The sequence below is a fragment of the Adiantum capillus-veneris genome, chromosome 4 (genome assembly GCF_014529385.1).
Source record: "Adiantum capillus-veneris isolate H3 chromosome 4, ASM1452938v2, whole genome shotgun sequence".
NCBI lineage: Eukaryota > Viridiplantae > Streptophyta > Polypodiopsida > Polypodiales > Pteridaceae > Adiantum > Adiantum capillus-veneris.
The window spans coordinates 103546824-103572180 of record NC_140934.1 but is presented as its reverse complement, the minus strand read 5'-3'; the positions used below and the strand labels follow the sequence as shown (position 1 = coordinate 103572180).

The following is a 25357-nucleotide window of genomic DNA, read 5'->3' as shown; positions in this document are numbered from 1 at the left end:
TTTCGTGTGCATATTTGGACAGGACCAGCAATTTCCATTATTAACATGCGCTGATTTCAGCTACTACATGGATACAAATTCAAGGAACGTGCGCACGGCCGTTTTCTCAAAAGGATGACTTCGAAAGGTAGAAAAGGGGTCAAATTTTCAGTCCGAAAGATAGCTTGCAACAACTTTAGCATGTGGCAATAAATGAGGTAATAAATGCATTGTTACAATCTCACTATTTGCTACAATGTGAATTACTGTTTCCCTTGAGATCAATATTTGGAGGCCCACATGTTCCACTAACATTTAACACAAGAATGGACAATTTACAAGCATCTGCATCAATCAACATACAGCATACCGAGCATTCCAGCTTTGCTCTATTTTTCCAATTTGAAAGGCCAGAGTCAGATTCATGTACAAAAGAACTGGCTTGCTGCTGCATTCTAACTTCACCCTTGTAACAACCAAAAGGTGTGTGTGACAAAACCTCACAATACCCCCCTCTTGTGGGAAGGGTTGCCTGTATAGATGCCCCTATGGTTATATGAAGCTGAAGGCAAATAACGCTTTCAGAAGAAATGCTGCAACAGCTACGAATAATCATGCTGGCCATGCTCGGGTCGATGAGTGACCTCATAATCAAGATGCACAAATGCACGCTCTATGTCCGGAAGTGATTCTAACTTGTTCTGGAGAGATTCCCCAATGTCATGAGCCATCTGCAGTGGCATGTCTGCTGGAAGCACAATGTCGACCTCGGTAAAGTAATGAGAGCCAAAGGTGTATGCGCGCACAGTATCGATTTGGCGTATATCCTTATGATGATTCCAACACAGGTATGTGAGCTTTTGTAAGTATTCGGGGGAGGCCGTCCTTCCAACCAGAGAATTCACGTTCTCCAGCACCGTCTTAGACCAAGTTCTGATCGTGTAAAGCGCTAGCTGTTTCCACAACCAAGCTTCCACTTAGGGTGAATGGGAAAAAGCTGCTTTCAACATTATACCCAAGCATCAATGAAGCTGTCTTACCAAAATTGCCCCAGCTGGATCCATCCACCAGTAAAACAGACTTGCCAGAATCGCTGCCAAGAGACCCACTGAATTTGTCATGACATCAAAAAAGTGATCTTGGGCGTAGGCACGAACAATCTCGTTCTTGTAACTTTGGCAGTAAAACATGAGAAAAAGCTTCACGACTGTGACAAATGTCATAATTCCAACGAGCCAAGCTTTGTCATTCCCATCCAATGCAAGCTGCTTATCCTGCAAAACGTAAACCAAGCACTTTTCTTTGAAGGTGAATCTGAGCTTTTTCTGGAGTATCAGGTCTTGAGTTCAAGCCTTATCGATAGATCTTTGAGGCCTCTTGAGATGAATCTAGGTGTAAGATAAAGTTTTCTTCGGAGTCCCATAAGCATATACTCCTAAACATATATAACTATACAAATAATAATATTTGCTTAAAAACTAGATATAACTTAAAAATAACATTTGATTCTGCTTGCATTTAGCCCATCTCATGGTTAGTGGCAATTGTTTTGCCTAAAACCTGTGATAATATACAAAGGAGTTTAAAACTGTTGCTAGTCCATTGACACCTCTAATAGTCGGTCACAGAAACTCTGTTTCCCCTTTACCCACCTTTTGAGTATGGTTCCTTCCCAATATCTATAATCAGGTTTTCATCCACAAACCACCTTACATACTTCTTCGGATATTGTCACAAAAGGGCAAACTTCTTAAGAAAAGCTTCAATCAGAAAAACTTTCCAATTCAGATCGTGTTTAAATCACAGGTGCGTAATATATGCACTGACCTTATAAGTAAGTTGGCGAGCTGACTCAAGTAGTATCTGTAGTCCAAGCGTAGCCATAACAGATGCAAACACAAGAATGCCCTGTTTGCCAAAACAGAAAAGAAGAGGGGGCTTGAAAACAGTTTGACACTATTGCTTCACAGAAAATGCACCAGCCAAGAAGTCATCATTCTGAAGGTACACCATATGAAATAAATCTTCATGCAGCTGAAAAATGCATTCAAAAGCATAGAAGAATCAATTATTACATGTAGTACTGAAGCAGTCACAAACTAAAGAATTGCTAAAAATAATGATGACATGAAGTCTTCTTCCTTATGCGATAAAAAACCACCTCATTTGGACACAGGAACGAAGAAAAAATAACCTTATGTATTTTCAAGCAGTTAACCAATGGAAGTGAGAACATGGATTTATCTACTTTAAACTTCACATGCCACATAAGAGACAGTAGCACATACCAAGGGCTGCATCCGTTTCTTCCCAATGGGATAAAGGTAGGGATTAGGCTGCTGCATGGAAACTGCCGTAAACCATAAAATCAAACCAGACAGCAAATCTAGTAGCGAATCCAGCGTGGATGCGATTATCGCCAGTGACATGCTTCTTATTGATACATAAACTTTTGAGACAAACAACAACAAATTTGCCAAGTTTGAAATCTGTATCGCTCTCCTTTCCCCTTTTGCAACCTTTTCACGTTCTTCCTACAAGCACATTCATAGAGCGAGAAACTGAGCTTGAGAGTCCTCCATGCACATTCATACGTGTATAAGAGTAACTGTGAAATTTAAAGCGCTAACCAGCTCAAAGCATTGTAAAATTTAATATCACGCATGATAGGTTTTGTTCAGCTCAAGAGCATTGTAAAATTTAATATCATGCATGCTAGGTTTTGTTCAGAACAAGTGCTCCCATTGGTCTTTAATCCACAGGCAATTGATACCAAAAACAACCCTTCATGACGCTCTTGCTCATGTTATGACCTGCACATTCCTTCATGCACTCTCCTGTCAGGCTCATCAATATATGAACTTGTTTGTAGCTCCAAAATCCGGAAACCTCAAAAAAGGCAGAAAGTTTAAGCATGACAAAGTAAAATGAGACCCAAATCTGTTCCCTACCCCACACAATTTCTATATTTCTAGAGACATCTGTGTCATGAAGCTAGATGTTCAGTGTTTTCAAAGCCATTGATACTATTTTTTGCTTCCAGCTAAATAATGAGTTGCTTGGGTCAAAAGGAGACATTTAGAGCATAGGAGGAGGAAACTTCATTCGACTTTTATTTTGGTCATCAAAGTAGACTCAATCCACAAATCCAGAATAGAGCTATCCATAGAGGACCTTTAAGAAGTACATCATTTTATGGCATGAAAAAGCAAATACTTCTTCTGAAATGGCAAGTGCCCACCCTCAGGAGCTCTTGTATCAGTCCCCCTTCTCTCACTTTTATAAATTCAGAAATATATGTGAGTGGTGCAAGATACATTTGGGTCACCTTTTATCCGCTGCCCATGACAAAGGGCAAACTGAGTAAATGTTATAGTTTTGGAGGTCATCTTCTGGAGTGCAAAATGGCTTCTTTGTGGCTGTACCTGGCCTTGTGAGACTTCTCGAGAGTCTAGGCATCATGAGGGGCACTCACGGGCCTTTTCTGTCGGCGCATGTGGGTGACTCTTAATATTCCCACGTTTTTTAGTAGTATTTCTGGGGGAGTCGGGCAGATTATTTGCATCCCCACTTCAGGCAAACTGGGCAGTCACCTGTGTACTCTCTTGTTGAGCAGAGTTTGCCCGCAGAGCTTTGAGCACTCTAACCCCTCCATCTTCTCTCTCTAGCATTTTTTCTCTCCTCTCCTCCTCTCTCTCCCTTTGGGCTCTCATGTCACCACACACCCTGTCTTTGTGTCTCCCTCTCCCTCAATCTCGGCTACCAGAGCATGTCAAAGGCGACAATGCGGAAGCCTAGAGCAATGGGGAGAATACACGAGAGAGAGAGAGAGAGAGAGAGAGAGAGAGAGAGAGAGAGAGAGAGACTGTTGAACCAACCAACTGGGCAATGAATTAGTGATTATACAATGGGGGCAAGGGGTTGCTTATATACTAGCTTGGGGGCCATTAAGTACCCCCCTCAATAAATTGCCCTACCCAAGAATTTGACAAATAAGTAAAATAAATACCTAAAGGCAAAATAAATATTGAGATCACATTGGGCTATTTACTTGAGATCCTATAACTTTAACACCTTCTTTGCAGCTTATGGTGGACATATATAGGAGGACCAAGTTGATAAGGAAGCTACCATGGACACCCGAGCAACTGATCAATCTACTGGATACACCTCAATTCTGCTACTATACCACATTAGTCCAAGAATCCACATTTGTGAACTATGAACACATCACGTCCAAACATTCCTAGACAATGAACTTTGAAACACATCCTGTCCATAGCCAACAACAATGGATTGGCGCACACATCCATAGTGTTTTGTATATGTTGCATTGGCTCCTTGCCAGATGCATGTGCCTTGAACTTCGACCCACAGTTTCAAATACCGATAACTTGGACTCCAACACATGGGTCCAAATCATTTGTAGGGAGTATTGTTTGCCACTCACAAGCCTCCCCCTGGCTGAAGCTAGTTGTGGCAAGACCACCTGACTAGAAATATGGCGCCGTGGCCATTGTCGCACCACGTGTGCCATGCCGATCTTCTTTGTCAATTCTTTTCCATTGCGTACGTACGGTCCATCCTTGGCGTGTGCCTTTGTTCTCTTGCAAGCTCTTGCATTTGCCTTTGGCTTCACATTCCCGAGCCAAAGAAAGCATCTTAATCTCTCTTGAGAACTTAAGTCGTGCACACACTTCTAACTGAATGCTGGCCCATCCACTTTCCATAGCCGATCATTGGTGTTGGTCTTGGTTCTATGTTGCTCGACATGCCAAGGCCAAACTTTTGCAGTGTTTCAAAGCCCCATGCACTAAATTGCCCGCCACATAGGCCATGCCACCTCCAGACAACATTTCAAAACACTCTAGTGGGAGAGCTTCTATTGTGAGCTTTCCTTGGCTTAAAAAGAAGTCACTGCTGCAATGTCATTGAACATCTCAAAACGCATCGACTAGAGGCCTGTAAAAACGCATAGGTTACACGCCATCGATAGAGGCCTTGCTAACAACATCTCAAAACATTGTTGGAGCTACTATGAACGTCGGGTAGCTACTATGGTCATCGAGTAGTATTGTCGGCATAAGCAACTGTCAACAGGTACCTCCACCTCCTAGTGTTTTAAAACATCGACGGTTTGCTTCTCCTCTACTTCACGGTGTAAGTCGAGCCCTCCTTGCCACCTTTGGACACCGCCACCACTCTTCTCCCATGCATGCTTTTCTCCTCCACAATCAATGAGCCTTGGGCTCTGATACCATGTCAAAGTCGACGATGCGGAAGCGTAGAGCAATGGGGAGAATACACGAGAGAGAGAGAGAGAGAGAGAGAGAGAGAGAGAGAGAGAGAGTTGGACCAACCAATTGGGCAATGAATTAGCAATTATACAATGGGGGCAAGGTGTTGCATATATGCTAACCTAGGGGCCCTTAAGTACCCCCCTCACCAAATTGCCCTACCCAAGCCTTTGACAAATAAGTAAAATAAATACTTAGACCAAATAAATATTGGGATCACATTGGGTTATTCGCTTGAGATGCTATAACTTTAACAGAGCATAGTTATAAGAAACTCCAATACGAAAATATACATAAGATATGGATGATACAAGTGTTGATGTACATGCGGATACACATGCTGCAATTTCAAGGAGGGGCAAACAGATATGCTGCAACATCAGCAAGAATAGAAAGGGGGGGGGGGCGCAGATATGAAATTGGGGATGTTAATCATTAGAATAGCAAAAGAAGATTGATACAACAAGGGAGGTCAAGAGTTGGGTGGTGAGATTAATGCATGCCAATGAATGATTCTTTCCATACGAGCATGGAAGGGAGCTTGCGAACGGGGTCAAAGCAAGAGACCGAGCTGAGAGAGCTAAGCAGCACGGAGAGGGAAGCATAGAAGGAGGTTTGCACCTCAAATTTCACCTATAGGAAAAAGGTTTCCCCAAGAGAAACTCATTTCCACACTTTTTTCTTAGCGTTTTCCATTCTTGTATCGAGGCATTTCCCCTTGCTTTCCACTATTGTTCACTATGCACTTTGACAATACTGTCACAAAAGGAAGTGCACACAAAAAATTAATGGGCTAGAAATAAATGGAATCAGACAGAGAGAGAAGGAAGAAGATGGACACTATACTGAGGACCAAAAGATGGGTTGGTCCCCCCCCCCCCCCCCCCCTTCTCAAAGAGAATCTTTATTAACAAGGAGAATCTTTTACAAGCAAGAACCTCCGTTCTAGATCTCAACCTTAATGGTAGTTTCCTTTCCATTCGGGAACTCGAGAGACTAGCTCTCTAATCAACTACCTTCCGGTTTGCTCTCAGAGCACGTGAGCTCTCCAAGCCGTTTCGGATTCCGTTTCCAGACTCCCTCAAGCGTAGGCCAAAACCTCCTTGCTCCGTTCTCAGAGGTAGAGTACCTGCAAAACACAAACACAGTAGCAAACACTGGTAGAACTCATATACAAATCATCACTTGTTGCTATCAACACGGAAAGCAACGTTCGATTGCAAACTTGTCGCGTACACTTGTTGGACCGTCACGATAAATCCTCCTCAACTTCTTCCTCATGCTAGCGCCTTGTGTCACAAACTTGTGATGTGGTATCGCCTTAAACTTGAAAAGTCTGGCCGAGAGGGCTCAAAAGGGGTTAGATTAGGATTAATAACCTACTTAAAAAGTGTGGCCGAGGAGCCCTACCCCGTTAAAAAATAAAGCAAGGACACCAAAAATCGCGTGGAGGTTGACATGACACAATGTATGGGACTGCCAAGATTGCCCGGAAGCTGTTGTCATGGCAATACGAACAGCCCACGTTTCATGAACTACCTAGGTAGTGCCAGATTTTGGATTCAGTGCTTTTGGGCGCCAAAGCTTTTTATAGCAAGTGCTTTTGGGCCAAAGGCCTCTTGTAAAAACGTTTATAAAAAGAGCTAGAGCCGTTTCTCTAGCGTAGATTAGCTTGGGAGCGCTACAGAGAGAGGACCCTCGGTCATTCTTCCTTTGAGAAGCAATAATATTGAAAATTGAAATATAGGAAGGGGCACAAGTCTATTCGGCCGATGCTCTGGAAGCGAAACTCTCTCTCTCTCTCTCTCTCTCTCTCTCTCTCTCTCTCTCTCTCTCTCTCTCTCTCTCTCTCAAGTTCAATTCAGCCGTTAGCAATTTTCTCACGTGCGTTGTTGCTGATCTTTGGCTTGGGGTGTCCAAGTCCATTACACCTTGCAACATCTCCCCAACATCAGGGCACCCTGTTTGCTTTTATAGGTGTAGGATTCCTGTAAGAATAGGGGAGCTTGGTTTGCCAAAAATAGGGAAAGCAGGGGTGTTGTAGAGAGATTGGTTGCCTGCCAAAAATGGCCAAGATAGTGTTGCTAATAAGACTATTTTCTTATTTCTAATGATTAATCTCTTTTTTAGGATATTTTATTATGTGCACTAAGAACTGTTAAAAGATTGTAGCTACAGGAACTGCCGTCAAGAAAGGACAACCTCTGATGTGTCGGGTGACGGTAAACATCGCGAAGGAGTTTCCGTAAGTTCGGTGGAAAGGGCCGGGTTACGAGTGCCCCTGATGCGTCACATGATGGGTGACGGGTGCATCAATAAGGGGGCATCCCGTAGGCTAAGGAGGAAATCCGAACTGAGTAAGAAAATACGCATAAGAACGCAAGCACAAGAATAAAGATGGGTTCAATGAAGCTTTTTTATGAAAAGCAGGAACAGTCGCGGGAGGGCAGATGCTTTCCCGCGAGGAGTCTGTGTCTGCATTGCATCTATGTCGTGTCCTGCACCCGGGGACGCCTGGAATGTGTCCGTGTAGCATTGTTTTCACTAACTGAGTGAGTTTTTAAAGTTTGAACAGGTTCACACTTTATTTTATTAAAGTGGCCGGTCACTTTTAAGTGACCAGGCTTTTATTAATAAAATAAAGCAAGCAAGGCCCTTAAAAAAAAGCCAGCGCTAAAACCTACGCAGGGGGCTGAATTGCTCTCTCTCTCTCTCTCTCTCTCTCTCTCTCTCTCTCTCTCTCTCTCTCTCTCTCTCTATAGAAAACGCGATTTTCTCTCTCCTCTCTCTAGAAAACGCGATTTTCTCTCTCCTCTCTCTAGGAGCGCCGAGCTCTGCGTTTGGACCCCTATTCCTGCCGGGTGTCAGACCCTATAAAAGGGTAGCCAGCGTTTCACTTTGGAGAGACGGAAGCAACAAAAAAACACTAGCGCTTCAGTTTGGAGAGACGGAAGCAGCAAAAAAACACTAGCGTTGGGATTTTGAAGTAGAGGCTGGCGACCGAACTTGCAAGTGTTCGCGTGACGACTAAGTACGGAGGTCGATTCTCCGAGCAAGAAGCGACAGGTTTAAGGTGTTGATACGCATTGAGAATTGTTGCTCTGTGTGGTTTGTTTTGCAGGAATCTCCCGTCTTACGGGAAGGCCCTTCACGGGAAGGTAAGGCTTCACGCCAGAGTCCCTTACGGGAAAGTACGGCTTCGCGCCTAAGTCCCTTATGGGAAGGAACGGCCTTGTGCCCAAGCCCTTTACGGGAAAGCACGACCTTCGGGTCTAAGATTACAGAACGGAGGGGTTTCCTCGGGTTCTCGTGCTTGTATAAGAATTCTCCCTGAATAAAAGAATACTCTTAACAGGGGGGGGGGACCAACCCATTTTCTGGTCCCCAATACTGTGTCGATCTTCTCCCTTCTCTCATGTTTGCAAAGTATTATAATTTTCAGATTTTCTAAGTGCTCGTGTACGCTCCCGTTTTGTGACAGTGGTATCAGAGCTCAGACTCCTCTCTTTCTCTGCAAAGAAGGACGATTCCGAGAAGAACCATGTCGAGCCAAGGGAGAAGTGTTGAAGAGGAGCTTCAACAAGTGCAAGCTCAGCTTGCGGAGTTGCAACAAATCTTACTGTTGCCAGACGTCCAAAAGCTTCTTGGCGGAATGAAGAAAACGAATGGAACTGATGCAACCAAGCATCCAGACAACACTGTTGGCGTGAGACCACAGGAGGCAAGAGAAGAAGAACGTGCCGAGGTGCACAAAGGATCTTCGGATCGGAATGAACGGCCTTCTTCAAGGAAAGGCCAAGAAAAAGCGCTCTCTCTGCTAGACGAGAGCAAGGATATCTCTATCTCATCTCCATCTTACTCTCTTGATTATACCTCTACTTCTCGATCATCTCGTCAGAAGAAGGAAGCCGCTACTACTGCCACTACCCTACATCAACCTAAAGATAAGCCTCGATTCAAGAAGCATGGTCGCAAGTCTCAACATCGCATGAGAGTCTTCAAATCGGGCGACAAGGACATCAAGTTCGAAACCTACAACGGACGGAGAGACATCTCCAAAGCACTGTCCTTCATCAGACAGTTTGAAGTCGCCTTTACCAATGGGCACTTCACAGAAAGATCCAAATTACGCCATGTGGGGATGCACCTCAAGGAAACGACAAGTAATTGGTGGTTAGACAAGATTCTGGAAGGTTCTCAGGCCAGAACTTGGGAGAGCTTCAAATCTGAATTTTATGAACAATTTCTTCCACCTGACTTCGAGCAGGACATACGGAAGGAATGGGACTGGCTTGCCCAGAAGGAACATGAAAGAGTAACGACTTAAGTAGACAAGTATTGGTCGGTTCTTCTGAAGGTCACTCCCTTCATGAAGATTGCCGACGAGGAAAAGAAACGAAAGTTCGAAGCAGGTCTCCAACCGCAGCTTCGAAAGAGTATGAAGGTGTATCCGCATGATACTCTTCAGAGGATGATGGAGTCAGCAATCATTGCTGAGGATTTGCACTCAACTGGGACGCCAAGAAAGATGGAGCATAGCACTTACCGTGCAAGACAAAGAGGGGTCTACGATGACCAAGGGGGCCACGGAAGAAAACGTCCTCCATCTAGGGACGATGATCATTCTAAGAAGCCAGAGGGCACTGGCAAGCGAACTAAGTATCTTTCTCCTACTCAACTTCAAACTTTCAGAGAGGAAGGAAGATGCTTCTACTGTGGCAAGAAAGGACATATGAAACCGTATTGCCCGCTAAAGCAGCAACGGCAAGAACAAGCCTCTACGAGGCAAGAGAAAGCAAGGAAGGAACCCGCACCGCCAAGCTCGAACTCAATCCCATATGTTCAAGGAAACACAGAAATGGAGAAAGGGAAGCGTCAACTTCTGAAGGGCTAGGGGTCTTTGAACAACCAGCGAGTACTGATTCTTTATGATCCAGGATCCACGGATAACTTCATCTCCCTGGATACTGCAGAACGTTTGTGCCTCACACCGGCTCAGCTTGGCACACCGGTTACATCCGGATCGGCATTCGAGGGGTTGACAACCAACGCAACTCCCGTGCAAGGCCAGCTCAATCTTCGGATTGGCGAGTACAAGGACCGCGAATCATTTTTGATGGCACCCATCGAGGGATGTGATATCATCTTGGGTATGCCATGGCACTTTCACATGACACCTATTCCCGATTATGTGGAAAAGACCCTCACTGATCATGGGGGTAAGAAAATAAAGATTCAAGCTGATGCAGGAGATTGGTAGTTCCCAATTATAAGCCATATCTCCATTAAGAAAGAAATGAAGAAGTGTGTTTCTGCTTACTTGATTTTTGCACGTGAGAAGGATAAAACTAGTAAGGACTCTCTCTCTAGTCTGGAAATTAAGCGTCTTCAATTTATTGAAAAGTACAAAGATTGTTTCACGGAAACACTCCCTGATGAACTCCCTCCGGTACGCCCGGAAGATCACAGCATAGATCTCATACCGGGTAGCTCGCCTCCCAATCAACCCCCTTATCGGGTGAGTCTTGCTCAGCAAGAGGAAATTTTGAAGCAAGTCAACGAGCTTCTAGAAAAAGGGGTAGTACGGCGCAGTGCTTCACCCTACTGCTCTCCAGTTCTACTGGTGCAGAAGAAAGATGGCACGTTTCGAATGTGCATAGACTACCGGTCTTTAAACAAGATCACAATCAAGAATCGCTTTCCGATCCCTCGAATTGATGATATACTTGATAAGTTGCAGGGTGCCAGTGTCTTTAGTCGCATAGACTTAAAGAGTGGGTATCATCAGATACGGATCGCCCCTGAGGATGTCCATAAGACTGCTTTCTGCACAACCTTTGGACTATATGAATTCTTGGTAATGCCTTTTGGCTTGACCAATGCTCCTGCGACGTTCAATCGCATGATGGACCGCATTTTCAGCCCGTATCGAGCTTTTACGGGAGTATTCTTTGACGACATACTCATCTTCTCTAAGTCAGAAGAGGAACATCGGAAGCACTTGGACTTAGTGTTTCAAGAATTACGAAAGCATGAGTTGCATGTGAATGCAAAGAAGAGCGAGTTCTTTCTCTCTAAGATACACTATCTCGGCCATATAGTCTCTCACAATCGAGTGAGTATGGATCCTGCCAAGATCCAAGTGGTAGAAGATTGGCCTATTCCCACTACGTTACATGATGTACGTAGCTTTCTGGGATTATGTTCATATTATCGAAGGTTTGTCCGAGGATTTGCTCATGTAGCAGGACCACTTCATGATTTGACAAAGAAGAAGATTCCTTTCAGATGGGGATCGAGACAACAAGGAGCTTTTGATCGGCTCAAGTACTTGCTAAGCCATGGACCTATTTTGATAGTGCCTGACTTATAAAAACCATTTGAGGTTCACTGTGATGCTTCAGGCGATTGCATCGGAGCAGTGTTAAACCAAGAAGGCCATGCAGTGGCTTATGAAAGCAGACGACTTAAGGATGCAGAGTTGCATGCATCAATCTACGAAAAGGAACTCACGGATGTGATTCACGCCTTATCCAACTGGAAGCACTATCTTCTAGGAGCGGATTTTAGTGATCAAGACTGATCACCAGAGTTTGCGGTATTTTCTTGCGCAAAGGAAACTATCTGAGAAGCAGATGAGATGGGCAAACTTTTTGTCTATGTTTCACTTCCAGATCCTTCACCCGGCTGGGAGCAAGAATGTGGTCGCAGACGCATTGTCTAGGCGGCCAAGGGTGAACGCTATCACTTCGGTGTATCACCAAGAATTAGAAGCACTACCGGATTTGTATCCGAATGATCCAGACTTCTCCACCATTTGGGGAAAGCTACATCGTGGAGAGAATGAGTTTCCCTATTCCATTCGGGACGGTTATCTCTACCACCATCAGGCCATATGTGTGGCGGAACCATTAAGAAAGAAGGTCATGGATGAAGCACACGCTTCGCCTTATGCGGGTCATCGGGGTATTCTCCCTACGACCTTAACAATGGAAAGATATTTCTTTTGCCCTAGCCTTAAAACAGACATTGATAAGTATGTTAGGGAATGCTTGGTTTGCCAAAAAGTGAAGTATGATCGGCATAAGACGCCTGGGTTGCTACAACCTTTGCCTGTGCCTAATGAACCTTGGGAAAGTATTGCCATGGACTTTATCATGGACCTCCCTAGAACTCAGACTGGAAATGACGCGATCTGGACCATTGTGGACAGGTTTAGCAAGCAAGCACACTTTATACCAGTCAAGAAAACGATCAAAGTAGATCATATGGCTAGGGTCTTTCTCGCACAAATCTTTAAGCATCAAGGAATGCCTAAGTCTACTGTGAGTGATCGAGATCCTCGCATGACAGGAAATTTTTGGCGTGCCTTGATGGATAATCTTGGTACGAAGCTGAATTTTTCATCTGCCTACCATCCTCAAACGGACGGGCAAAGTGAGATAGCCAATTCCACAGTATTGGATATGTTAAAAGCTTATGTGTCAGACCGGCAAACTGACTGGGAGAAATATTTGCCTCTTGTCGAGTATACGTATAACAATACCATACACTCATCGACGGGGAAAGCACCTTTTGAGATTCTCTATGGTAAGCCTCTGCTTCCACCCATCCTTTTAACTAAGGATAAGATCTTTGCAGCAGATGAATTTGTCCGGGATTTGGACACAGCCTACGGGCAAGTTAGGAGAGCTATTCTACGCTCTCAAGAAAAGCATAAGAAAGCTGCAGACAAGCACAGAAGGAATCTAGACTTAACAGTCGGACAGTTAGTCTTACTCAAGTTTGAGAAGGCAAGACTTAAGAAACAAGCGTCTCATAAGGGGAAGGTGGTAAAACTTTCTACCCGCTACTATGGGCCGTTTAAGATCACTGAGCGAGTGAATGATGTCACTTTCCGATTAGAGCTACCGCCTAATTGGAAGATCCATAATGCTTTCCATGTCAGTTTACTCCGGCCGTATGTGGGACCGCCTCCAAGCCAGCCTAGTGCTGAGGAACCTCCTGAGGTTGAGGAAACAGAAGAAATACTCCAACCGGAGCAGATAGTAAGTCATCAGGAGCGGTCTCTCAAATCCGGAAAGATAACACGGAAGTCTTTGGTTAAGTTTAAGAACTATTCGAATCTAGATGCTCAGTGGATGACGCAGGAGGAATTAGCAGCTTATCCCGAGATACTGGAGGTATATGTCCAAGCACTACAGTTGAGGTCAACTATTTAGAAGCCAGAGGGATGTTGCTAATTGGACTATTTTCTTATTTCTAATGATTAATCTCTTTTTTAGGATATTTTATTATGTGCACTAAGAACTGTTAAAAGATTGTAGCTACAGGAACTGCCGTCAAGAAAGGACAACCTCTGATGTGTCGGGTGACGGTAAATATCGCGAAGGAGTTTCCGTAAGTTCGGTGGAAAGGGCCGGGTTACGAGTGCCCCTGATGCGTCACATGATGGGTGACGGGTGCATCAATAAGGGGGTATCCCGTAGGCTAAGGAGGAAATCCGAACTGAGTAAGAAAATACGCATAAGAACGCAAGCACAAGAATAAAGATGGGTTCAATGAAGCTTTTTTATGAAAAGCAGGAACAGTCGCGAGAGGGCAGATGCTTTCCCGCGAGGAGTCTGTGTCTGCATTGCATCTGTGTCGTGTCCTGCACCCGGGGACGCCTGGAATGTGTCCGTGTAGCATTGTTTTCACTAACTGAGTGAGTTTTTAAAGTTTGAACAGGTTCACACTTTATTTTATTAAAGTGGCCGGTCACTTTTAAGTGACCAGGCTTTTATTAATAAAATAAAGCAAGCAAGGCCCTTAAAAAAAAGCCAGCGCTAAAACCTACGCAGGGGGCTGAATTGCGATCTCTCTCTCTCTCTCCTCTCTCTAGAAAACGAGATTTTCTCTCCTCTCTCTAGAAAATGCGATTTTCTCTCTCCTCTCTCTAGGAGCGCCAAGCTCTACTTTTGGACCTCTATTCCTGCCGGGTGTCAGACCCTATAAAAGGGTAGCCAGCGTTTCAGTTTGGAGAGCCGGAAGCAACAGAAAAACACTAGCGCTGGGATTCTGGAGTAGAGGCTGGCGACTGAACTTGCAAGTGTTCGCGTGACGACTAAGTACGGAGGTCGATTCTCCGAGCAAGAAGCGACAAGTATAAGGTGTTGATACGCATTGAGAATTGTTGCTCTGTGTGGTTTGTTTTGCAGGAATCTCCCGTCTTACGGGAAGGCCCTTCACGGGAAGGTACGGCTTCACGCCTAAGTCCCTTACGAGAAAGTACGGCTTCGCGCCTAAGTCCCTTACGGGAAGGAACGGCCTTGTGCCCAAGCCCTTTACGGGAAAGCACGACCTTCGGGTCTAAGATTACAGAACAGAGGGGTTTCCTCGGGTTCTCGTGCTTGTATAAGAATTCTCCCTGAATAAAAGAATACTCTTAACGAGGGGGGGGGGGGGGGGAACCAGCCCATCTTCTGGTCCCCAATACTGTGTCGATCTTCTCCCTTCTCTCATGTTTGCAAAGTATTATAATTTTCAGATTTTCTAAGTACTCGTGTACCCTCCCGTTTTGTGACATATAGCAGGCGCCCTGCTTATTCTCGAGTGAAGAGGCTGAAATAGGGCGATCGGCCCTTGGGGCTAAATAGCACGAGAGAGAATCACTTTTGCTACCACAAATAGCGAAAGATGGGGGCACCCATTTTTTGGGTCAATTTTAGGCAACTAGGCTATCCACTTATTGAGTGGACGACCTGCCAAATTTTTAAAAAGTCTAAACCTGTTCACTACTCAATAAAAACTAATGAGCTGGAAACTATGGTTTCACAAAGACACCCCAGGCATCCCTGGATGCAATCTGATGCGATGCAAACATAGCCTCCTTCACGAGAAAGCATCTGCTTTCACTTGCTTTTCAAAAAGCATCTGCATTTCTTCGAATCTTCTCATACCCCATCTTCATTCATGTGCTTGCATCTTACGCGTAACTCTTAGTTCTCAGATTTCCTTCTCAAACCAAAGGAATATTCCCTAACCGATGCTCCCGTCACCCATCCTAAGAATATCCATTGTCGTCTCAAGCACTTGAATGAAGATGGATCAGAGGAAACTTTGAGGAAAAACAAATGCTTTCTCAGAAAGCGGGATTGCTTTTCGGAAAGCAAATGCTTTCTCGCGAGGAAGCCTATGTCTGCACTGCAACTATGCGTGTGATTGCATCCAGGGACGCCTAGGAAGTGTTGTGAAAGCATTGTTTTTAACTTGTAAAGTTGTAATGAGTTTTTGGGCAGATTCAGACTATTTTTAAAATACGCCGGCCGCCCACTTAATAAGTGAGCGGCTAGCCACCTGAAAAATAAAGCAACAAAAACCAGCAAGCGATTTCTCTCTCTCTTTCTAGCAGAACAGCGAAACGAAAAAAATATATAAATAAATAAATAAAATTTTATAAAAATAAAAAACAGCCGCCATCTCTACGCGAGCAGCCTGCGCTCAATTATTCGTGCCGTGGCCAAGAGCTATAAAGGCATCACATGCCCTCACTCAGAGGAGAGGATCAGTTTTTTGCAAGAAGATGCTACTGCAGATTTCATCCGCAAAGAAGACGTTGTCAGTGATGCCCATGGCTGCCCCAAGTGTCACAAAGACCCAGTGCGCAAGTTCCCTCGCAAAGAAGTGCCTACGGAGCATCTTTCCATCGCGACAAGCTGCTGTTTTTCTCTGTTTTCAGCCCATAATCGTCGTAGACAGGGCTGATTTACGAGAAGGAACCCAAGAACACACCTCTTTTGTGTGGTGGATTGGAAGAGAGGATTTTCTATGTAGAGATCTCTTTCGGGGAATTGTTTTTCGAGAACCGAGTTGCGTTTCGAGCATCTTGAAGGTAATGATTTTCATGTTATGATCTCTAAGCATTTGTTTGCAGGTGTACTTCCTCTCAGTGAGGGAGTACGAGCAGAGGAAGGCATGAGCCTCTGCAAGAGAGCGCTCTAAGGAACTAGAGCCAGATCAGCCCAAGGGTTTCGTACCAGAGTTTGGGACGTAGATCCACGGATCCAAGAGTGGTAGACTCTTGAGTTGGGGATCCGGAAGTTGAGATTCTCAAGTGAGGACTTCATGTTCGGGAAAGCAGAGTTGTTCTACGGGAAGAGGACTCTGGAAATAGAGTTGGAAAAGACAGTTGTAGGGATGCCATGCCCCGAGTCTGGAAGGTGAGATCCAGTTGTGAGAACCTTGGTTCTCGAGGATTTGGAATAAGGAACAGAAGTTCCTTGGAATAGGGTTTTGCCCTAGGGATAGGAAGCACAGATTTCCGAGTGCTTGTATATGCTTCTCCTCAGTAATAAAGATACTATTACGAGAGGGGAACCAACCCATCTTCTGGTCCCCAATACTGTGTCGATCTTCTCACTCTCCATCTCTCTCTCTCTATCTATTTCTCTCTATATCCTCTAGCTTCAGTAATTAAGTGATAAATTCTAATTATCCGAGTATATTCTATATTGCTATGCGCTCCCATTTGTGACAGTAGAAGAACTCCTTAGCGATGCTTTATGTCACCCATCGTCTGACGCATTAGAGGTGTCCATTCCCGATGGCTTCCTAAATTCTTGTGGATCTACAATTCATAACTTAGCAGTTCCCACGTGCACAAGTTTAATAGTCCTAATTTCATTAAATAGAAATTACTCATAAAAATAAGAAAATAGCCAGTTTAACAACATCCTTCTTTGTTCTAAAGAGTTAACCTCAACTATAGTGCTTGTACATATCCATCCAGAATATAGACTAATTCTTGCTTGGTCATCCATTGAGCATCCAAAGTGGAGTAGTTCTTCAACTTAATCGAATACTACCGTGTAATCTTTCCGGACTTTAATGGCCGCTCTTGATGGTGAATGATCTGCTCCGGCTTTGTTTCCTCAACATAACACGGTTCCGAAGTAATAGACTAGCTCGGAGGCGGTCCCACATATGGCCGCAGTACTAACATGGAAAACATTATGGATCCTCCAATTAGGCAACAGCTCCAATCGCAAAGTAACATCATTCATTGGGTCAATTATCTTAGAAGGCCCATCATAGTAACGGATGAAAAGTTTAACCACCTTCCCCACATGAGTCTCTTGTCTCCTTCTCAAACTTAAGTAAAACCAATTGACCAACTATCAAGTCTAAATTTCTTTTGTGCTTGTTCGCAGCTTTCTTATGTTTTTCCTAAGAGCGTAAAATTGATCCCTTAACTTGCCCATAGGCAATGTCCAAATCTCAGACGAATTTAGGCAATGTCCAAATCTCAGACGAATTCATCTGCACGAATATCTTATCCTTAGTTAAAAGGATCCGTGAAGCAAAGGCTTACCATAAAGAATCTCAAAAGGAGCTTTCCCCGTAGAGGAATATACAGTATTATTATACACATACACGACAAGAGACGTACTTTTCCAAGACAGATTGTCTGTCCGACACATAGGATTTCAACATATCCAACATTGTAGAGTTGGCAATCTCACCCTACCTATTCGTTTGGGAATGATATGCAAACGAAAAACTCAACTTCATACCAAGATTATCAAACAAGGCACGCCAAAAGTTTCATGCCATGCACGGATCTCGATCACTCACAATAGACTTGGACATCCCATGATGCTTGAAAATCTATACTAGAAAAATCTTAGCTATATGATCCGCTTTGATCGTTTTCTTAACTCGAATAGAGTGAGCTTGTTTACTGAATTGGTCCACAATGGTCCAGATTGTATCATTTCCAATCTGAATCTTAAGCAGATCCATAATAAAATCCTTGGCAAAAACTCTCCCAAGGCTCACCTGGCATGGACAAAGGTTGGAGTAACCCAGGCGCTTTGTGTTGATCATACTTCACCTTTTGGCAAACTAAGCATTCAAGCATTCCCTGACATACAGATTGATATCTGCTTTAAAGTCTAGCCAAAAACCGTTCCGATGCTAAGGCCATAGGTAAAATACCACCTTTCTCATTGGTGCCACCACACAGATTGCTTGGTGGTGGTAGAGGTAACCATCCCAAATAGAATAGGGATACTCATTCTCACCATTCGGTAGCTTTCTCCAAAAAAAGGAGAAGTTAGGGTCGTCTGGTTACTTGTCGAGAAGTGATTGCATTCACCCTCAACCATCTAGATAGTGCATTCTTGATGGCTTTCTCTATTTTTGTAGATCTACAGTTTCTAACTTAGCAATTCTCAAGTACACAAATTTAAATAGTCCTAATTTCCTTGAATAGAAATTACTCATAAAAATAAGAAAATAGCCAATTTAGCAGCACCTACAAAACGTGTGCAGTGTCCAAACTTCAACAATTAAAATGCACAACGTTTTGATCTCTGTGTTCCAAGCAGGATAGCCAGTACCAACCAATTTTGCTCCCTCCAAAAACAACGTAAAAGCATATGGAATTAGAGTGGTCATGCACAAAGTTCATCACAGTGTAACAACCAAAGTTCATCATTCTAAAAACGCACAAGGTCTTGATCTTTGTCTTCCATGTAGAGTATTTTGTACCGACCAATTTCAATTTCTCTGGGAGCATCTAAGAACATACATGGAAATAGAATCGGCCATATCTCCTCGATATGTTATGTCCTCCAAAGCCACCAATATGTCCCTAAGTCACGAACCCCAGAGCACAAAACCACCAAAGATGCATGCTGGCTTTGTCACATATCAAACGAAAGCGACAAACATTAACCAGCAGCAAAGAGATACCCGCTAGGTACACCTACCAAAAGTGTCCACACGCCAAAAGATAATTTAAGCATTGAAACACCAAGAAGTGTACAGCAAATTTCAGTAACGAATCCTAACATAAACAGCACTAGAAGGTTGCACTCGTGATGTGGCTGTCCAAAAAAGACACTTAGTAAAACGGCATGCATGTCACCCACAGGACAACAATTACCCATAACTACCTGCAAGAATGCCCTGAAGTAGATTACCTGAAGAGGACCTCTAACAAGGCGTAACTAGATGACCCCATTTGTGCTGAGAAGGATGGTGAACCAGAACTTTCTAATTGAAGATTTGACAGCTACGTAATATTAATATACCTTTATAAGATTAGAAGAGTCTGAACTTTCAAAAAGATAAGAGAGGCTAAAGCACTCACAAAAACACAAAAGCAAGGGAAGCGAAAAAACGGATAAAGAAACACTTAAATCGCTTTATTTCTTTCTGAAACAAAACATAAAAACAAACCATTATTACCTTGAAAATGCTGTTAGCAAAGGCATAGGCCAAATAATTAAAGAAGCTTACATGCCTGAAACTTTGAAACAAGTACTCAATTTTAAAAAAACAAGGATAGGACATCACAGGGGGTTACTCCTAGAAATCAGACTCCAAACGACAATTTCTAAATTCTAATGTAAACTAAAGATTAAAATGAGAAACTACTGCCTACCTACCTAGAAAGAAGAAAAACATAACCAAACTAAAACAAAGTTGAAAACTTGAAAATATGCGACCTTGACTTCGTTAGTATTCCAAACAGGAAGAATCTTTAGCACTTTCAGTAAAAATACTAAAAGTGCTAAGGATCTAAACAACAAAATTGTGCAATACTAATATAACACTAAGTTGGCTTTTGAGCTCCCCACTTTGATTGTAGTTAGTACTAACTGCCGAACATTCCAAAAGAAGAATAAACTTACTACGCTGCAAAAATGGACAAGCATTTTTCATAATTCTTTTCAACATGTATTCTTTCTCAACAATTAAAGAAGTAAGACCATTGAACAACAAAAGTAGGTTTATCAAAACACACGCGAAAAGATCTAAATAAATGAGAACAAATAAAACATAATTAGCAGAAGGGAGATGTTCGGACAAATGTGAGACATGCGGATCATATCTAGATTGGCGTACTCCGGTTCAAGGCGAAACGTGAGCCAGTAGTTACATCTCCTTCCTTTAGATTTTCCGAAGTCCATTAACACTAGGCAAAATGGCTTTAAAACAATAACTACGCCATTTGGAAACCTCTGTTACAGAGTTGTTACAAGAAGCGACTGTAAATCTAGGTTTAATGGATCTTTGTGGAACTTCCAAACGAGAAACTAGAAGGGTAATTTAGGATGGCACTTTTTTCCCGAGAATTTAGGATGGCACTTGAAACCAAAAGACTTACAAAGTCTTAATGTTTCAAGGTAACCTCTTAGATCGAGATCACAACCATCGTAAATAACTCAATGGCGACAATCTATGTTCCATCCGTGTTCCCAACCACAAAGCTGCACTATGGTCAGTTCGGTAGCTTATTCAATGCTGAATTCTGGTTTTACCAGCAAAATAAACCGGAGTTAAGCGCTAGTATGGAGCAGACGCAATTTATCAGGCATACAAAGTATTTTGCAACCAATGAGATCCATAATTCCGAAACTTGGAGTGCAAGAAATCCCCCTATTCACAATACCCAAAGTAAATATACGTGAGGCTATAACTACTGACATATATTGAATAAATTTGTCATGTTCCCTCTCATATTATGAACTTTGAAAATATACTACCCTTGAATTCATTGGTTTGCCACTAAATGTGGTTGAATCAATGCCTCTTCTTCTAACCAGCATTACATGTCTCAAATTGTAAAGTTCCCAGCAAACCAAACCTTGCTTGATTGGGATCTATGGCTATCATCTACTAATCCAAAACGCTTACATTATCCCTTGCACAAAGTGGTAAGTTGTGATGTTTTTTTTTTTTAACCTTGAAAATCAAAGATATAACAAGACCCCCATCTCACCTGATGGGACTTCTCTTTGTGGATAGTTCTTGAAGTAGCTATGAACTTACAAATGACTTTTCTCATACGAAGTAAACTAATACAAACGGGAGCAAAGAAGCCCTTCCACTAAGTTAAATACTCCCAGACAAACCATAAGACACAAATGGATGTGAGGTACTTTAATAACGCAAATTGAAGTTGCAACTGCCACAGTCAGAAGTATTTAATTGCATGTCTAGACTATATGTAGGCAAGGAGTTATTCATATGTCTCACAATTATTATGTTTGGTGGAAAAGGAAGAAACACTCGTACTAAGGCTCAATTTTTTCCCCCTGAAATTGTTATTTATCATATTCCCAATATCTTATATCAACACTCTTCGACATAATTTTTTTCACAATCCATGCCTTCATTTTCTTAATGGTAAGCCTTGAAAAGCCAGCTGCAACAGACAGAGATGGTACCCACACACTAAAGCCACCTCCAAAACAACCCTTTAAAAGCTGGGAATAAAAGCAATAAAAAGGCAGAATGCACATATCCAATATTAGATATCCAACTGAAATGTTGCTTGATCAACAACAGAACACAGACCAGAACAGACCCCGAAACGCCCAAAACCAAGTTGGCTCACAATAACCTAAAATTGTTTCAGACCATAAGCTTTACTTGCGATAGACGGAGTTGGAGACTGATGGCAACAACTTCCTCAAGTTTAAGACACAAGTTCCATTCCTCACCCAAACCACCTTTTTTTGCTTTCTTGATCCGTCCAAGTTCGCCTAACAATTTCCAATCAAAAAGCTCAAGTTTAATACACACTTCCAGTCCTCACCCAAACCACCTTTCTTTCCTTTCCTGATCCCAAGACAACAAGTTTCCCTTTCATTATGATGGACGTGATGGTAACACGTTCGTATCAAAAAGTTCAAGTTCATAGCAATACTTCCATACCCGCATAGCCCTCAATGGACGGTCTTAATCTGACAGAAAGTAGCACTTGAGGCCACAACCTTGTGAATTCTGGCAGCAGTTTGATTTCCATGAGGAAGACAAGATTTGGCAGATAAATGCTACAAACCAATCCAAGAAAAGCCTAGATTCGCTTATAAAGCTAAGTTAAAATTGTAGAGGCATGGTATCCATCCACAAGACAATATCACCATCAGCTTGATCATGCATAGTATTGCCCAAATAAGAACAAATTTCCATCAATGCTTGATCATAGGTGTAGAACGATGTATCACCACACACAAATGCACACATGAGCATACATCAACACAAAGGTCACCATACTGAGATTCTGTCATAACTTACCAAAGAATAGTGAGAAGAAGCATCCAAAGAAGGGCAAGAACATAGCAAATCTTACCTTGGAAACATACTCTGCAATGCCATCAGTGAGACAATCCATCTCTGTGAAGCTTTCAAGCATCTCCTCTTGTTGTTGATAGTATTCGTCCACTCTGTTGGCAGAACCTTCCGATTGAAGATACGTGAGGCACACAAGGAAATCTCTCAGCTAAAGCTCAGAATATTCTTACAAACAAATAAACGCACACGCACATACGTATGTAAGCGTGTAATGCCTGAGTGCATGCAAGCACAAAGACTGCAGAATCAAGAAGATATCGAAAATGACATAATTCTTTAGATGCAGTGCGAGCAATGAAGAAACCCGCTGGTGCATGCACTTCAAGAGCAAAGGATAGGTGCAAAACAAGCCGTTTTTGGTCAACATTGCGAGAAGGAAAGAGTTAAAGACTGACCCAGGCGCTTGAGGCAATCGTGAAAAGCGCAAGTGTAAGAATGAACGGGAGAGGAGGATCCTCTGGCAGCGGAGGAGGAGAAACGCTGAAATCCATGGAAGCTGAGGCGCCAAGAGGGGAGCTCGCGGCCTGCGCAACCACTTGCTAGCAAAGTTTGCTCCTCATCTTCTTCGTCGTCACGGCTACCTTGGGCTTGGGGCTGCGTAGTGAGATGAAGCTCCATTTCCGGCTTGTGAGCTGCCATGGAATCTCAGCCCCCACAAAACGGGCACGATCATTATCGTCGTCGTCGTCACGAGACCAGGGCGCGCAAAGAATATCCCCCCACCTTCTGCTCCTGCAAAGTGGTGTGGATGTACTGTTGCTTTTTGCTGATGTGGGTTTGCTGTCGATGCACTATTACCTCCACTAGATGTACGCTCTGCAAGCGCGCCTCATAAAATGCAACCTTGCAAAAATGCAACCTTATAATATGCTGGACCTTATAAAATGCAACCTTGGAGCCCAATTAGTTTATTTGATTTTTTACGTTTGTAGTCAAAAGTGGGGGCGTGTGGCCGCTTTAGGCACACCACCAGCCTACACGTGAATCAACGCACTCCTCCCCTCTTCTTGCTCACCGTCTCACGTTTCTTTCGACACCAACTTCCACCAATTGCCACACGGCATTTAAAAGGGTGGGACAAAGTAACACAAATAAAACCAAGGTTCCGAGGTAGAAACTCAAATCACAAGGGGCATTGCATCACCCTCCACATGTCTCTGCGGGACTGATCCTCACCAAAAATTCACCACCCCAGCCTGTGAGCCAGCCAAGCTTTGGCAGTCACAAGTTATAGTCTCTTTCTCTCTCTCTCTCTCTCTCTCTCTCTCTCTCTCTCTCTCTCTCTCTCGTGCACAAGGGCTTCTTTCAGTTTTGGAGTTTAGCTTTTATATCGTCGATTTCGACACGTGTAAAGGGCTCCTCCTTTCGCCATATTATGTTAGTTTAAATGGAAACATGATGTGCGTGCAAGTAAGCTGATCAATGTGCTTAGTGCATAGCAACAGAATAATTCTCCCTACCCACACATGCTCATTGTCTAGAATACTCATGCCTGTAACTTCAGCTTCCTACTGGTTGGCAGGATGTTTATTATATTTCCCCAGAATCTTGAAAGATTCCCCCCCCCCCCCCCCCCCCCCGGTTGACGTCAAGCCAAAACCGAGAAGCAATTCGAACTCGTGCGTATCAACTTTCGATTAGACAATTGCTGCCGTAACCACTAGCGCGGTTGTCGCGGTTGCAAAGAGACCTTCTCTGTACATTAAAAAAAAAAGGGCCTGCCTCTCCTGCACGCTCAACCGCCACCTTCCGGCCCGATCGCCCGTCCTCTTTCCGCGTGCGTCGGTTCACCACTTACTACTGTTGTAAACCAAGATGGCATCGATGCATGTGTGTTGGGGAGTCTGCCCCCCCTACTTCTCTCGCTCTGCAATCGCCCCCCCAACCACACCTCAGCCCTGCCCCGCCTCCTCTTTGCGTGCCTGCTCCCTCCTATGGGTGACCTTTTGTGTGATCCAATGCGAAGGGGATATTCTCTTCTAATGAGAGATTTTATGATTTTACACAATCTGGTACCTCCTACTAGTAGCTCGTTATTTATATTTGTTAGTTTTCCAGATTCCTAAGAATCGTTGGCAAGGTGAAGGGCCTTCAACCTCCAAAAGAAGGATTAGATCCTGGGCGCAATAGAAGAATGCCTCAACTTGGCTACCCTACACCACATAGGCTAACAAGAAGATCTGTTGTAGCTGGACAAATTTGTTTAAAAGAAATGTGATTTGGCCCGCGCTCCCTGCTCATGGCCTCTTGCTTGCATGACGTATCTCGACTCCCGGCGACTCTGCAACGCGACACCCTCCCCGTGTGCTTGCACAACATCCATCCCAGCCTTGCCTCTGTCCCTACCTCTTCCGCCTTTTGCTTGCACGGCCTGGGCCTAGCGTCGATGAAGATTTCCACTAATAAAATATTAAAAAAAATTGGGTACCCCCTACTCCTTCACTTCCTCTCCTTATTGTTTTTTTGTGGCATCTAAGGTAGATCCACAAAAACAAACCTCTAGAGTGACTTTTATCGTGAAAATTACATAACCCTCACATTTCAAGGTTGCCTTAATTAGTTCTTCTTTTATTGCATAACAATGCGCATTTTGTAAAATAAAACCAATGGAAGAGTGGATTTTGTTCTTTTCAAAATACACCCATCGTGTTCAAACAAGCACTTTTAGTCATGGCCCTTTTACAAGCAATGGATAGGGTTGGAGGACTTAAGGTGGCCCGCACTTGCTAAGGTCGTGTTCACACAAGCAAATCAATCAATTGCACATGTATTTAGTTTTGAGTGATCTGAAAGTTGTTACTCTATCTGAATTGTGTTGGGATGATAGGTAGTGCAACCCCTCTCTCTCTCTCTCTCTCTCTCTCTCTCTCTCTCTCTCTCTCTCTCTCTCTCTCTCTCTCTCTCTCTCTCTCTGTGTGTGTCTGTGTGTGGTGGGGGGTGGGGGGGGGGGG

The 25357-nt window shown here is 43.5% G+C and overlaps 1 protein-coding gene across 1 annotated transcript; it reads right to left on the bottom strand.

The window, feature by feature from the left end:
- Positions 1-183: 183 nt before the first annotated feature.
- On the bottom strand, positions 184-23234 carry MTP11 (Cation efflux family protein). Its single transcript, XM_086510946.1, has 6 exons — positions 22802-23234; positions 22405-22511; positions 2268-2513; positions 1807-1887; positions 1020-1253; positions 184-932 (listed from the first exon to the last, which is right to left on the bottom strand). Exons 1-6 carry the CDS (start codon positions 23043-23045, stop codon positions 582-584), a joined length of 1263 nt encoding a protein of 420 aa, XP_086367072.1. The 5' UTR covers positions 23046-23234; the 3' UTR covers positions 184-581.
- Positions 23235-25357: the final 2123 nt, after the last annotated feature.

What these genes read in the sequence shown, in the direction of transcription:
- MTP11 (XM_086510946.1), bottom strand. Translation starts at nt 23,045, where the DNA reads ATGGCAGCTCACAAGCCGGAAATGGAGCTTCATCTCACTACGCAGCCC. An exon ending in AGAAACGGATGCAGCCCTTG is followed by an intron (nt 1,888 to 2,267) that starts GTATGTGCTACT and finishes TTTGGCAAACAG; the next exon opens with GGCATTCTTGTGTTTGCATC. An exon ending in CTCGCCAACTTACTTATAAG is followed by an intron (nt 1,254 to 1,806) that starts GTCAGTGCATAT and finishes TACGTTTTGCAG; the next exon opens with GATAAGCAGCTTGCATTGGA.